The 15,732-nt window shown below is 40.7% G+C and overlaps 1 protein-coding gene across 3 annotated transcripts in view; it reads right to left on the bottom strand.

The window, feature by feature from the left end:
* Positions 1-1,364: 1,364 nt before the first annotated feature.
* MFSD14B (major facilitator superfamily domain containing 14B) overlaps positions 1,365-15,732 on the bottom strand; it is a 74,862-nt gene continuing 60,494 nt past the window's right edge. The window contains exons 6-12 of one of the 3 annotated variants that reach the window (XM_030292663.2): positions 14,087-14,305; positions 12,408-12,521; positions 9,505-9,576; positions 8,037-8,149; positions 6,657-6,754; positions 3,798-3,940; positions 1,365-3,110 (exon numbers count right to left, since the gene is read on the bottom strand). In XM_030292663.2, coding sequence (XP_030148523.1) covers positions 2,859-3,110; positions 3,798-3,940; positions 6,657-6,754; positions 8,037-8,149; positions 9,505-9,576; positions 12,408-12,521; positions 14,087-14,305 — 1,011 coding nt within the window. In that variant the 3' untranslated portion in view covers positions 1,365-2,858. The other 2 variants (XM_030292664.1, XM_030292665.1) reach the window with 2 other exon arrangements.

The raw sequence follows: 15,732 nt of genomic DNA, 5'->3' as shown, positions 1-15,732 counted from the left end.
AATGAATAAAGGGAATGTGGTATGTTCATATGATGGAATGTATTTCAGCCTTTAAAAAGGAATAAAATTTGACACATGGATGAAACTTCAACATGGATGAACCTTGGAAACATGCTGTATGAAAAGAACTGGACACAAAATGTCACATATTGTAGGATTGTGTTTATAGTAAATGTCCAAAGTAGGCAAATCTCTATAAAGAGAAAGCAGATTACCAGTTGCCAGGTTATGGGGATAAGGAGAACTGGTAGTGATTGGTAAGGGATATGGTGTTTATTGGGATGATGGAAACGTTCTAGAGACAGTGCTAACAGCTGTACAACCTTGTGAATAAGTTAAAAACCACTGTATTGCACACTTTGGAATGGTTAAAATGGTGAATTTTATCTCAGTTTTGACATTTGTTATGCTGGGTAAGAAACTACAATTTTGATAAGCAGTGGTAAAAATGTCATGGGGGCATTTAAAAAAATTGTGGCATAGGGGCGCCTGGGTGGCGCAGTTGGTTAAGCGTCCGACTTCAGCCAGGTCACGATCTTGCGGTCCGTGAGTTCGAGCCCCGCGTCAGGCTCTGGGCTGATGGCTCAGAGCCTGGAGCCTGTTTCCGATTCTGTGTCTCCCTCTCTCTCTGCCCCTCCCCCGTTCATGCTCTGTCTCTCTCTGTCCCAAAAATAAATAAACGTTGAAAAAAAAATTTAAAAAAAATAAAAATAAAAATAAATAATAAAAATATTGTGGCAGAATTGTGGTACATAGAATTTACCATTTTAGCCATTTTAAATAGTTCCGAGGCATTGAGTACATTCACTTTTATGCAACATCTCCAGAACTTTTCTCATCCTGCAAAACTGAAACTCTACCCATTAAACAAGAAGCTCCCGCTTGCCCTTTCCTCTAATTCTGGCAACCCCCATTGCACTTTCTGTCTGAATTTGACTAGCTACTTCACAGAAGTGGATAATAGTCCTTTTGTGCCTGGCTTACTTCATTTAGCAGGTCTTGAGTATTCATCCATGTTGTGGCGTGTGTCAGAACTTCCTTTCTTAGGCTGAGTATTTCATGGTGTGTGCCACAGTACTTTCATCCATGCATCCGACACTGGACGTGCAGGCTGCTTCCACTGTTTGGCCATTGTGAATAATGCTAATAAAACAGGCATACAAATACGTTTGTGTCCCTGGGTTATTTTTTTAATAAAAAAAAAGTTATGGTTTGTTTTTGAAGGGAGTCTGTTACAAATCACTTTTTTTGAAAATAAACCTATCTTTTGCATTAGCTTAAGGATTAGCAATTTAGTTGATAGCCACCGAAAAGAGAACCTGAAGATTGATGGTACTATTTGCTTTAAAGAAACACCAAAGACATAAAAGTATCCATTGCAAATTTATTATGCATTAGGAAGCTTAACTTAAAAACCAACAGCATAGTAAAAAGATATGTTATCTGTTCATAGCAGAACAGGTTTCAAAATATATTTTCTTTTAAATGTATTCAGTCAGTACACAATCCTTATAAAAAATGTATATATATTTTTCTGTCAACACCTTCATTACATTTATAAATACAAGATTTACACAGCACCCCATCAAAAAAAAATTTAAAACTCCTTACAAATATCTACATATATTTCATACCTATAAAACTTTCAGAGGAGTGCTCTGTTAAAGGTGGGTGGGCCCTAGTTAATGGTCCATTTACTGGTGCAGCAAAATACATATAAATCTGTAAATTTTTCTGTCCATAAAACATCTCGAAAAATTAGCAAGACACTTATTTCTGAAACTGAGCTTCCTAAACCACCATGTTTTAGAAAAGAATTTAATGTGCATATTCCCATGAGATTCAAAAGTCAGATAAACAGATGGAAATACTGACTGGAAACAAATGCACACTACAGAGCAGTTAAGGCAGGAGTGTGATGAATGAGAAAAACTCAGAAGACAAACACAGAAGATGCAGCAAGGAGCAGATGGTAATAATACGTTCTATGGTCTGAACTTGGATATAAACTCTACCGGTATCCAGTCACTAATTCTCATCCTCACTTAGTAATATTTATATTGTCAAAAACTTTCTTAGAAGCTTCCTTCAATTTCTGTGTTGCCACCAGACTACTTGATGTGTATTTTTCTTCTGTAAAATCACCTTGGATCTGACCCAAACACTAGCAATGTGAGTTGCCAGTTCTTCATCATTTAAATTTTTAAGAAAATTTTCCTTTATCTAGTAAAGGTTATCACTGATCAGTATTAATAATGTCCAGAGGTTTATATGCTCAATTTCATTCTAGCCAAGAATAGGAAGTAGAAGGAAAAGGAGAATAAGACTTGGGTTTTTGTTTCACCTTTGAACAAAGGCAAGAGATCCCTGAAACTGAGTGACTCTTGGAGTGGCCACTCACGAACACCTGTGGGCTAAGCGGGCGAGGATCAGAGAAACAGGAAGGAAGAAAATAAGAAGGGACTTTTCACCTCAACTCTTGTCCACACCACCCTGTACCTTCCACGGAAAGGGAGATGGAAAGACTATCACTCCAGAATTACTCAAGGAAAGCCAGCCTTCCTACCACAGATACGAAATCTTTCTATTTAAGTTTTGAAGTGTGGACTCCAGATGACTTTGCGAGCTGCAATACTCTTTGCAGGAAAGTACTTCAAATCTTGTTCTCATGTACAGACAAAAAGAAGAAAAGAACCAGGAGGAGGCAGGAGGCAGAAGGGTGGAGGGAGTCACTTCTCAAACCTGGCCCTGAAGGATGCCGCTAATATCTTCCCTCCAGCACCATGAAATCTCCTATGTGGTGTGGCTCCCCATGGCTCTTAGAGACGGCATCTGCAGAAGCCTCCTTTCTGCCCAGTTTACAGCTCGGTGCACTGATTCCCAGACTCCTCGAAAGAAGAGAGCTCCCAGATGCTGCTGTCTTGCAGCAGTGGCTCAATGTCCTCGTCACTGCCCCGCTCTGGCATGTTGGTCAGGCTGCCGCTGATGCTGTTGCTGTGTTTTTGAATTCCACTGCCTTTACTATACTCAGGGATGAATAAGGCAACCAGGAAAGACATAAGAACTATACATGCCCCAAATAAAAACGGCGGGCCTGGGATGACAGCTCCCTGATGGGCAAGGGAAACAAATGGAGACAAAGAATTAGGTTAGTCTTCAATCCAAAATTAGTCCTAGGTGCCTTCCCCAAACCATCAAAAAGCAAATCCTTTTTTCATAAGCAAATGTTGCATTAAGTATCAAGGCAAAATCTAACAGAGCTTGGTGTCCGGAATATGACAGAGGGCAACCGGTCACTGCTCTTTGCACCGCTTCTCAACTGCTTAGATGGCACTTGTGGATCTCTAGTCCTACCCTATAACCTTAGGTCAGCACTCTGTTCATGAACATGAAGAGTAGTTCCATACAGAAATTAATACTGAACACTGATTTGAAGGAAGGACTGAAGAAATCTCAAATAAATAGGAAAAGCACTCTACTCAGTTTCTAGCAGGGATTTAGGCCATCTCACTTTTTATTTGGCCTGGTTGGGCTTCACGGAAGGAAGGCATTCTGACCAGAGTGCTTGAGTAGGTAAAAACGGACTCTGAACAAGATTAAGACAGAGCTTTGCAAGAATATATTAAATCACTGAAATGATCCTTCCCCAATCCCAGGAATGCACGGAACACAGCACTTACTACTACCAAATACAATAGTAACATTCTATAAACAAGAACGTTCTTCAAATTTAAGTTCAGAATTTGCTGGAATCGGACACAGTGGTTGTTATACAACTAGACTTATCACCAGTTTACCTGCAAGGCAGTATTATCAGAATTCAGTTCCGGTTCCAACTCAGTCAGTTCCACATGGAACATGTAGAATATGAAGCCATACAGTGCTGGCCCCAGGCCATTACACAGTCCTCTTATTCCAGTTATGATCCCCTGGGCAACTCCTGTATCAGAACAAAGAGAAGGGAGCCGGTCTTCTCAGAAAAGCATCTCAAAATCAGGGACTTACATAAAGTAGATAAGGGACTTTTAGCCTACTGTAGTTTCATTTGGTGCACGAATGTTTGTTTGTTTTTTTTTTTTTTTTTTATTTTAAAAAAAATTTTTTTTTTTCAACGTTTATTTATTTTTGGGACAGAGAGAGACAGAGCATGAATGGGGGAGGGGCAGAGAGAGAGGGAGACACAGAATCGGAAACAGGCTCCAGGCTCTGAGCCATCAGCCCAGAGCCCGACGCGGGGCTCGAACTCCCGGACCGTGAGATCGTGACCTGGCTGAAGTCGGATGCTTAACCGACTGCGCCACCCAGGCGCCCCCGGTGCACGAATGTTTTCTTGGTTTTACTGTGTCCTTTTAATATGGTCTTACTCTCTGCCCTAAGATCTATAAGGAGGAATGACAGAGATGTTTGTGAAATCTCTTTTGGGGCTGAACCCCCCCCCCCCGCCCTCCAATAACAGCTAGATCCTTCCTATAAATGGGGAATAATAAAATGAAAAACTTTAATATTCCTCATTTACAGGCAATTTCCACTTTTCTATGGAATGAAATTTTCCTTCTCTACTCATCTAATGGTGCTTTAAGAATCTCCCCTTTGTCTCCCAGAGCCCTGGTGTAAGTCCACAGCAGCCCCAATGCCGTGTACTCCCATGTTCCTCATGGTGACCTGTACTGAAAAATCCCAGAAGGACCAACTTCTAGGTATCTCTGGCTTCTAACATGACAGATAAAATATTAGCCTGAAGCATATGAAATGGATGTTTCCATAATTAAAAATGTTCAGGGGCGCCTGGGTGGCGCAGTCGGTTACGCGTCCGACTTCAGCCAGGTCACGATCTCGCGGTCCGTGAGTTCGAGCCCTGCGTCGGGCTCTGGGCTGATGGCTCAGAGCCTGGAGCCTGTTTCCGATTCTGTGTCTCCCTCTCTCTCTGCCCCTCCCCCGTTCATGCTCTGTCTCTCTCTGTCCCAAAAATAAATAAAAAACGTTGAAAAAAAAATGTTCAAAACATTAGGTTCAACTTAATACAATGTGTTCTAATAATGTTGTATGCTGACATTTAGAGAGACATCTGTACTAAAACGTATGAGCATAACAGGAGCCCAAGAAAATTCACGTCATGAAAGACCAGACGGTGCCTGTCAGACTTCAGGGCAGTGCCCATCCCCACAGGTGGCTCACATCTTCAGAAACAATTCCTCCCAAGGACACATGGACCAGTGAACTCCCATAGTCACTGTGACACACGGCATTTGTGGTGTTCAAGTGACACTTTAAATTTTTGTTTTTAATGTTTAATTTTTTTTTTTTTTTAAATTTTTTTTTTTTTTCAACGTTTATTTGTTTTTGGGACAGAGAGAGACAGAGCATGAACGGGGGAGGGGCAGAGAGAGAGGGAGACACAGAATCGGAAACAGGCTCCAGGCTCTGAGCCATCAGCCCAGAGCCCGACGCGGGGCTCGAACTCACGGACCGCGAGATCGTGACCTGGCTGAAGTCGGACGCTTAACCGACTGCGCCACCCAGGCGCCCCTTTAATGTTTAATTTTTGAGAAAGAAACAAGACACAGAGTGTGAGCGAGGAAGGGGCAGAGAGAGACACACGGAATCCGAAGTGGGCTCCAGGCTCCGAGCTGTTAGCACAGAGCCTGACACAGGGCTCAAACTTGCAAACTGTGAGATTATGACCTGAGCCAAAGTCAGACGCTTAACCAACTGAGCCACCCAGGTGCCCCTCAAGTGACACCTTAAAACTGGTGAATAAGATGGTTAATTTCTGATGTGGAAAACTAGGTGCAATGAATAAACAATATTTTCCAGCCTAGTTTTTTATTAAAACTTTTTAAAAGGCTCTAACACATTAAAAAATTTTTCTTTCTAAAATTCACTATTTTCTGACTATATAGTAAGCCATTAAGAGAGAAGAAAAGGAACTGCCTGAGAGAGAAGCCAGAAGCACCAGAAGGATGAAGTAAGAGTCTAGATGTAGGGGTGCCTAGATGGCTCAGTCGGTTAAGCATCCAACTCTTGACTTCGGCTCAGGTCATAATCTCACGGTTTGTGGGTTTGAGCCTTGCGTTGGGCTCTGTGCTGACAGTGTGGAGTCTGCTTGGGATTCTCTCTCTGCCCCTCCCCTGCTCACGCTTGTGTGCACTCTCTCTCAATAAATAAAAAAGAGTCTAGATGCAGAGTGCTATTCTCCACATGGTTGTCTTCATTTTGTTGCTCACTGTGCATTTAACTACACGTATTTATCTTTTATCCTCTCAAAGAATCACTTCCTAAATTAAGCTAATGGCCTTTGATTCCAAACTAAAGAAATTTAAGTGATTACAGTGATTAAATAAAGAGCTCACTGCTTTGCTAACCAGTTCATCATTCATTATTTGACATACATCTGTTAAAAGGATTATATAGTCTAGGTAATTCTTACGGTAACACAAAAAAGGAGTCAAAACTGAAAAGAGAAAATGAACAGTTCTATTTCTAACTGCTTAGTCCAGATTTAAAGACTGTAAGATCAACGCAGGAAGTAAAACAAAAAGGCACGGTTGCTGAGAAAGGACCACACGGCTGTCACGTGCTCCATGCTCCATGAGCCTCCCCTACTCCAGGTTTATCTTAGCTGAAAGAGGAAAACAGCGAGGGGACAGTGACCTCACCTTGCTGATCTGACTCTGCGTTCCGAGAGACAAGGGCACTGACTGCAGGAAATGTGATGCTGGACATGGCGGCCACAGTCCCTGCTGCCCACATCATCCTGCAATGACAAGACAGGCTACAGTCAGGCGGCAGGCCAGCCCCAAGCAGCTTGCTGTTCAGAGTACAATCTGGCAAGATCACAAAGTGCTTTCTGTTTTCTCCTGTTGTATTTATTTTTCCCTCTTTAAAAATGTTTATTTTACCTCTTTGGAAATCTGTACTTCCTGCTTGTTTTCCCAGTACCAACTTTAGATGTAATAAGCTTAGTGAAGTTTCAAGGATTTCTTGTTTCTATAAACACATCTTCTTCACTGATTTTCCACTTTTCTCTCTGTACTTCTCACCTTTACACTGCCCTTAAATTGCTCAGTTTGCCACCCCACAAGGAAGTGTCACGTGCCACCAGTGGAAACAACAGAGACCTGATGTTCAGGATCACCATGAAAGGAACGTAAGTGCGTGTCAGTATTTAGTAGGAGTTGAGCAACACGCAGCCCTAATGGCCGAAAATCTGCCTGGCCAGACTTCCTTGGGGCTGAACATGCACATCCTTATTGAAAAGAAAAAAAAACCCTGCAGTTCAACAAAATCCTTTAAACATAGCACGAGTCGGACTGAATCAGCTACTGAACCAAAGTTCACAAGACTGAAATCTTAAAGAACAAGAAGAATCAACCACTGAACCAATGACCACATTTCTAGTTCCTCTAAGTTATGTCATCCATTTACATGCGAAAAATGAGGATCAATTCTAGTATTTAAAATGGAGCTAGAAACTTGGGTATTTGGTGACCAGGCACGTATTTCTTTTTGTTCTTCAGGGCTTATTTTGACCTTCCTGTTTGTGGGACTCTAATATGCTAGCAGTAATAACTGCCTTAGGGCACACATGATTTTGGAGGGGATCTTAGTGTTCATCTAATTCAGATACTTTCTTACAAAGGTTAAATCACTACCCAAAGTCACTCAGCTAATTATGGCAGTGAACCCTGTCACAAGCATTTTTTCTTGTCTTCTTGTGTTGCTCTGGACTGCGTGATGTCACTAAAAATTGACAAGTGTGTATAAAAAGTAGACCTAATTGGACGGGTTGGAAGAGGAGACACACACATTGGATTAAATAAAAACTTCACCGCTGAGGTAAAGGTAATCTGAACAAACAATCTTAGATTATCCAGATCCATCATTCCCTAAATTAGATCTAAAGACAGATTTTGAAATGTTGAATATACCAAACTCCCAAGTAACCCTTGCTTCCTTCACCTCACACTCACCAACTCAAGTTCCTGTCAAGGGTGCTTTTGTCTGTTAGTTTATGAGAATCCAAAGGAGAGGCTTACCAGGCCTGAGATCCAAAACCATACCAGGCTAACTGGAACATCTGGAAGCCCAAGCCAAGGAGGACAGTATTCTTATTCCCCAACGATCTCATCAAGATGGTAAGAAAGACTGTCTATAAACAAAGGAGATCATCTTGAGAAACCATGTGACCACACAGATTTGATGCAGGCTCTGTGAGGGAAGCCCATTAATGATGGCCAGGGACCTCTACTGGCACACAGCCTGGTCTGAGACCTGTGGCTCAGGGCCTTCAGCCTCCTCCCACAAAGCCTGTTCATCTAATGCTTTGCTAGCATTACCCAAAAGGTCATCAAAGCTGTTTAATTATCATGATTGAGAAGGACATGGCTCAGACTCTTAACCACCAGTGAACAGCAACCCCCTGCTGAACATTTACAGAATATGTGGGATTTTGCTGGAGGTTAACAGTGTCACAAAGTTGGACTGATATAAATTGGACTTTAACAAATCTATACTCTGCTGCTAAAAAACAAAACAAAACAAAACCCCACAAAAGTAGCTCAGATAGTCTGTAAAGAGAATAAAAGAGGAGTCTGGGTAATCAGCTAACCAGTTACTATAAAAACAAACCAAAACCACAAGCAACTTGAAAGCTCAACATAATTTACATTCACTGATACAGTTCAGTAAGGAGAAATAAAAGGCTTTTGCCTTGATGCCTGCCTTTGAGCCCTGTCAATTCTAATGTGCAGGCAAAACAGTTCCATAGTCTTCTGGTTTCCCCCTGAGAGAATTCTCCCAGAAGAGGGCTCTGCTTGGCACTCTACTATATAAAGCAGCATGAAGCCATCTTAGGGAATTGGCTTCTAGGCAGTTCCATGTGGTATCTGAATTCACCCAGGCATGTCAGTGAGTTAAAGGTCACATGACTTGCCTTTTGTGGTCCTACATTTATAATACATAGGGAATGTTTAATGCTCTTTACTCATTATATATATTCTAATGCACTGATTTACCACATCTCTTCAGTCCTGGGGATTATAGCAGGGTTTGCAACAGTTACTGATTTTCATTTCTGTTTTCCACTTCTGCTAAATTTTCAACATTAAAATACTGAAACATTCTCCTGATTATTTTGTAGTACCTGGAGTTAGACTGTTGTTAGTGGTTATAAAGCAAATTTTTATCTGCTGAATTGACCCAGTAGAGTAACAAGTATCCTAACAAGTACTGAAAAGTTGTCTTAACTTCCTAAATCACAACCTCAACATTCTATTAAAAGTAGAATGGTTCTGTAGACTATCCATGTCTGTTTACTGGGTCTGATACTGTACCATAGATATACAAGATGTTACCATGGATGGGGAGGAGGGGGTACAGACTTATTGTGCAGGGGATCTCAACGAACATTTCTTTGCAGTTTCCTGTAAATCTAGTTATTTCAGAATTAAAATGTAAAAAAAGAAAAAAAAAAAACAAAACAAAAACGGGTAAAATGTCACTTACCTGAGCCACAATAGACAGAATTCCTACCATAGCTATGAATGCCGCAATCTTAACAGATCCAAAACCTATGACCTGTGGAAATGAAAGAAAACACTTTTGTAATAGAGATACTATAAAAATAATCCCCATCTCCAACCCACTAAGAGACAAACATAATATCACCAAACACTAGAGAGAATATGAGGAAAATGGTTTGACTTTGGTGCTGCCAGCAGAGAATTTGCTCATTACCGAAGTTGGCGGCTCTCGACTTTGGCTGTACACTGAAATCATCAGGGCAACAGGGAAGGGGGGAGCAATGAAATGCTGTAACCCACTGGAGACCAATTAAATCAGACTCTCTGGGCCCAGCCACAGGCATGTTTAAAAAGCTTCCATGGTGATTCCAGGAGCAGCCAAAGTGAGCTGGCAAGGATTTCTAAGCCTCTTAACCTCAACTGAAGCTCTGAAAGGCCACTTTAAGTTTTAAATATCAAGTTTTTAAAAAGTTAAATATTTTTGCCCTCTATTGAAACCCTATAAAAATCAGGAAAAGGACTTAAAAACTATTATACATTCCATTCATTTAATAAATGATTGTCTTGCTTCCAGTCACACAACTAGCTGATAAAAGAGCTAGAATCTCAGGTTCCCAAATCAGGGCTGCTGACAAACAACAGCCTATCACTTGCCAATCAAATGCAATTAAAAAAAATTGGAACCTGAAAACAGATTTAGGGACAATTTCTCAGCCTATATTTGTAAACATAAACATATCTATACTTAAAACAGCTTTATTGAGATAAAGTTGAAATATCCTATAATTCACCCATTAGATATGTAATGACTTTAGCACATTCACAGAGTTGGGCAACCACCAACACAACTGCAGATGATGTCCTCACTCCTCAAAGAAACATGGTACCACATTAGGAGTCCCACTGCCCTGGCCCATCCCTCCATCCAGCCAGTGATAATACTTCTGTCTCCGGGTCTATTTATTCTGAGCATCTCACATAAATGCAATCAATCTATGGTTGCAGTTTCTTTCACTTGGCATGATGTTCCACAGTTCATCCCCACTGAAGACTTAGCGCTTCACTGCTTTTTCTTGCCAAATGTTAACACCCCGTTGTACGGATTTGCCACATTTGTTGATTCATTTCATGAGCTGATGAACATCTGGGTTGTTTCTACTTTTTGGCTATTATCAAAAATTTCTGTAAAAGTTTCTATGTAGATGTGTGTTGTAGGAATAGATTTGCTGGGAACCCTATGCTGAACACCTTGAGAAACTGCCTATCCCATTTCACATTCCCACCAGTCATGTCAGTTTCCATTTCTTCACACCCTTGTCTTTTGGTTACAGCCATCTTAGCAGGTATGAAGTGGTATCTCATTTTGATTTGCATTTCCTTGATGGCTAATGTTCAGTATCCTCTCATGTGCGCTTATTGGTCATTTGTGTATCTTCCTTGGGCAAGTATCAATTCAGTCTTTTTTGAATTTTTTTCAGTTGGGTGGTCTTTTCATTTTTGAGTTAAAAACTTATACTGGATATAAATTCCTTATCAGATGTACAAACACCAAATGGAGTTTGAACGTGTGTGTGTGTGTGTGTGTGTGTGTGAACTGCTCTTAAAAGTGAGCACAAATACAAAATAACGTAAAATGATTCTGATTTACCGTTAAGTGTTGGTGGTAGTGACATAAGCATATGTGTGGGAAAAAAGGGTAGAAAAGAAAATATCCACAGTTCCTTATTCTGAAGGAAGATGATTTTTCACTTCCTTAAGTTTTCCCATTTTTCCTACACTGAATGTACCTTTAATTTAATTACAAAAGCACATACGATTTTCTACATTAAATATGTTACCTCATTGGTCTTCCCTCTAAATCTCCAGCATCTGCTCACAAAAAATGAATAAAACTGAAATAGAACTGTTTACAGAAACAGTTTTACTTATATACCACCATATAAAATATTAGTCTCATACTCTCAGGAAAACTAAAAGAATGGCAAGTTTAACAAGTTCTAATTAAAAATATCTCTCGACAGAGAGGAATTTATCTTAGGAGGAGACTGGCTCTGCCATATGGAATAAGCCATAGAAGGACTTCCAGTGAAATCGGTAAAAGACTGGGGCAGGATTGCAATGGAAGGCAACATGCGTCTCCGCAATCCCAGAGAAACAACAACAGTTGGAAAGGGAACTTGGTTTTAAATTGCCTTAAGCTAACCGCCTTTTTGGGGGGAACAAGGTAAAGTATACATTTTTAAAGAGAAAAAAGGTTAAGGGAGAGATTATTTAGATGACTGTTTGCAAGCCCCTTGAAGTCCACAGCAGTGTTGAGCTATGGCCTTCTGAAGATGTCCCAGGTCAGTTCACATCAAATCAACTTGACCTCTCTCTGTGAAATTTAAATGATACATTCTATTTATGCTAACTCTCAAGGAAATTTTTCTCACAGTCAACATTTTATAGTATTTGAAAATATCATTGTATTAAAGGTTCCCCTGATTGCTAATTATACGTCAGCACCTACACTTAAACTATAGCTAGAAGCAGGTCCACACATTTTTTCCGCTATACGGTTTTCCTCAAAATACCTTTAGACAAATTCTTTTTTTTTTTTTTTTTAATTTTTTTTTTCAACGTTTATTTATTTTTGGGACAGAGAGAGACAGAGCATGAACAGGGGAGGGGCAGAGAGAGAGGGAGACACAGAATCAGAAACAGGCTCCAGGCTCTGAGCCATCAGCCCAGAGCCTGATGCGGGGCTCGAACTCACGGACCGCGAGATCGTGACCTGGCTGAAGTCGGACGCTTAACCGACTGCGCCACCCAGGCACCCCTACCTTTAGACAAATTCTAATCTTTGATTTCTTCATGTTCTAAAGCTACTAGGCACCCATTACCCACCTGTCTGAGATAGAGAAAAAAACTTGAATACTGTCCAGCTTCAGGAAGGTATGAAAGAAACACGGTGATGCAAATTAGTAAGACAGTAGAATCTTTTCCAACTTTCTTCAGTGACTAGAATAAGCAGAAAGAGAAACACATAAAAAGTAGGAGACACTGACTGAATCACTGATATTCTGGGATACTGGTTTCATTGTTTTGATCTATTAGGGTGAATTATAAAAGTTGAACAGATTAGAAAAGTAAATATTAACTCTATGGCTGTAAGTCCTAATTTCATAATTTTATGTTTACAGTTTTACAGCTTAAAAAACAAAACAAGAAACAAACACTTGCTCATCTTTGTTAACCATACCAGTTCACACACCCTGTGAACAGATCCTGAAAAAATACTGCTCCAGAACCTTTTAAGAAAATCTCGTCTCTCTCTTTCATTCATAATATAACCCCTTTATAAACACTTCAGGGTTTTTATTATATGTAAATTTACTATATCCTTTAAAATGTTAATATTCAATTGGCCTGTAAAACTGGAAGCCAAATAAGTATATTCTAGTCATGGGGTCAGTGACAAGATTCTCTGACCAGTAACAGCTTTTTCAATCTTCTTACTTTTTGAATCTTCCTTTTTTACACAGAATTGTTGAGAAGACCAAAAGGTGAGCTGAGGACGATAAAGTGCTTCTGTCTATGGAGACCTTGCTGCACACCAGACACTAGATGAGTTAACTTATATACTCACCAAAACTCCCACACTAGCCTGGAAAGAATACACGGTAGTAGTCGTGCTTCACAGATGAATTTCCGTGTGTAACCTGATCACTACATGACAAGAAAGGATGAGGCCTGACTGGCTCCCAGGTCCATACCTGGTTTCCTTCTCTAAGCACCTCTTTCTCCATGTCTGACATTAGGGCACACACAAAATGACCAGGGGCTCTAGGTCATGGGGGCTTTTTAGAAAAGAATTTCTCATGAGTTATTTTTCTTATACACATTATTTCCTCACAAGTGCACTTGGGTAATTAAAATCAGCAATCAAATCTCTGGTTATTTTTTTCCACATATATTTTTCTTCAAGAACAATGTTATGTCAGACAAGGGAGGGAGAAGAGGAGAGGTAAAATTCTTCGTCTCAGTACTTTTTCTAGTTGTTAATGGGATCCTTCCAAAAAAATTAAAAATGGTAAAAGCTTTTTAAAAGTGAAGAACCCATTCAGTCCACAAAATACAAGTCCAGAGCCTTGTACATTAACAACTGAGAAAATAGCTACTACAGTCAGGCCAAATCCATTCACCTTTTCTGAATTTAAGTGAATGAACACAACCACTTCAAATGGCCACCTTCATTTTGTTTAAAAAAAAAAAAAAAAAAAAAAGTGAAAACAACCATGCAATAAAAAAAAAAACAAACAACAAACTTCCTTCCCAAACCCTCATCAGGCATTAACTGAACATTTTTTCTTCTCTCTTCCCTCATGATACCACATGCGTGACTTAAACATAAACTCTATATAATCCTTGATTATATTATAGGATTATAATCTATAATCCTGTAGACAACTAGAGTCCCTTATATGCAATTTTTTTTTCTATTTTTCCTGGAGAAAGAAAGGGATCAACAACTGATGGGATGCACGAAGCTGCAGAAATATTCAATATTTTCATGTTTTTATTACCGCAAAAGGGTCTGCTTGTTTCCAAGAAATCTTAGCTCCCCAGGAAAGCGGCCTCATTTTCTCTGGCAAAGATTCTGGAACAGCCAGTAAGATGAAGCAGATGTCCAGAACAGCCACCACTGTGGCCACCAGCACAACAAGGCTGTCTCCGTAACTGGCTGAAAGGTATGCTCCAATGGCCGGGCTGCTCACCAGACTTGCTGCAAAGGTGGCTGACACCTGTGGAAAAGCACACTCTCATCCACGGTCCTGGCCACTACCACAAACACACACAGAAGGCACACTCTCACTTAGTCCCATCTGCTGCAGGTGCACACCTAATTCTGGTTCTCATGCGGAGTCCCAAAGGGACGGACCATGACTGTCCTTCCCCGGCTTTAAACAAAACAAAAGGGATGTGTTGTACATACATTCTGACAATGGAAGAGTCATTTCATTTTTTTTTTTTAATTTTTTTTTAACGTTTATTTATTTTTGAGACAGAGAGAGACACAGCATGAATGGGGGAGGGGCAGAGAGAGAGGGAGACACAGAATCGGAAGCAGGCTCCAGGCTCTGAGCCATCAGCCCAGAGCCCGACGCGGGGCTCGAACTCACGGACCGCGAGATCGTGACCTGAGCTGAAGTCGGCCGCTTAACTGACTGAGCCACCCAGGCGCCCCAAGAGTCATTTCATTTTAAGTACTTGTTCATAAACTATGAACTAACAAGATATCCTAGAAAGCTACAAGAATAAAAAATAATGGTATTAGAAACAAAGATTGAGAAAACCTTCCCCATAAATAAAACACACACACTTTAGGGTGCGCCTGGGTGGCTCAGACTCTTGATTTTGGCTCAGGTCATGATTTCACTGCTTGTGAGGTTGGACTCCGTGCTGACAGCGTAGAGCCTGCTTGGGATGCTCTCCCTCTCTCTCTGCCCCTTCCTTGCTCACGCACGCTTGCTCTCTCTCAAAGTAAATAAAAAGTAAAATTAAAAAAACCCACCAACATGCACTTTAGTCTTCTTTAATTGGGCAGTAGGGATTTGGAGAGAAAAGCACGACAAAAATTTCTGCAGGGCTGATCACAAAACTTACAAATTACTCTGGGACTGTGTTGACTTCATATTCTAAAAACACTGACTGTTTGGAGTGCCTGGATGGCTCAGTCGGTTGACCGTCTGGCTTCGGCTCAAGTCATGATCTCAAGGTTTGTGAGTTCAAGCCCCGCGTCGGGCTCTGTGCTGACAGCTCGGAGCCCGGAGCCTGTTTCGGATTCTGTGTCTCCCTCTCTCTGCTCCTCCCCCCACTCGTGTTCTGTCTCTCTGTCTTGGTCTCTCTCTCTCAAAAATAAACATTAAAAAAATAAAATAAAATAAATAAATAAAAACACCGACCATTTTATTATTTGGGGACCATTTCATTACCACGGAGAAGGAAAAAAACCCTGATATTCTTAGAGAAAAAGCTGTAAGAACATCAAAGCTTTTTAACTAGAGATCCCTGGGCTGTTGATGTGTGTTACTCCCAACCTGCATCCAATACCAGAGACCACAAAGCCAACTGTCACACTTGCAACCTGAATCCATGTGGAATCTCTGCACACAGCTTCCTTTACTTTGGAATGTAATCTGCATGTGCAGAAGCTTAAATGGGCAGTCTC

The sequence above is a fragment of the Lynx canadensis genome, chromosome D4 (assembly GCF_007474595.2).
Source record: "Lynx canadensis isolate LIC74 chromosome D4, mLynCan4.pri.v2, whole genome shotgun sequence".
NCBI classification, from domain to species: domain Eukaryota; kingdom Metazoa; phylum Chordata; class Mammalia; order Carnivora; family Felidae; genus Lynx; species Lynx canadensis.
This window is presented reverse-complemented; position numbering and strand designations above follow the sequence as displayed.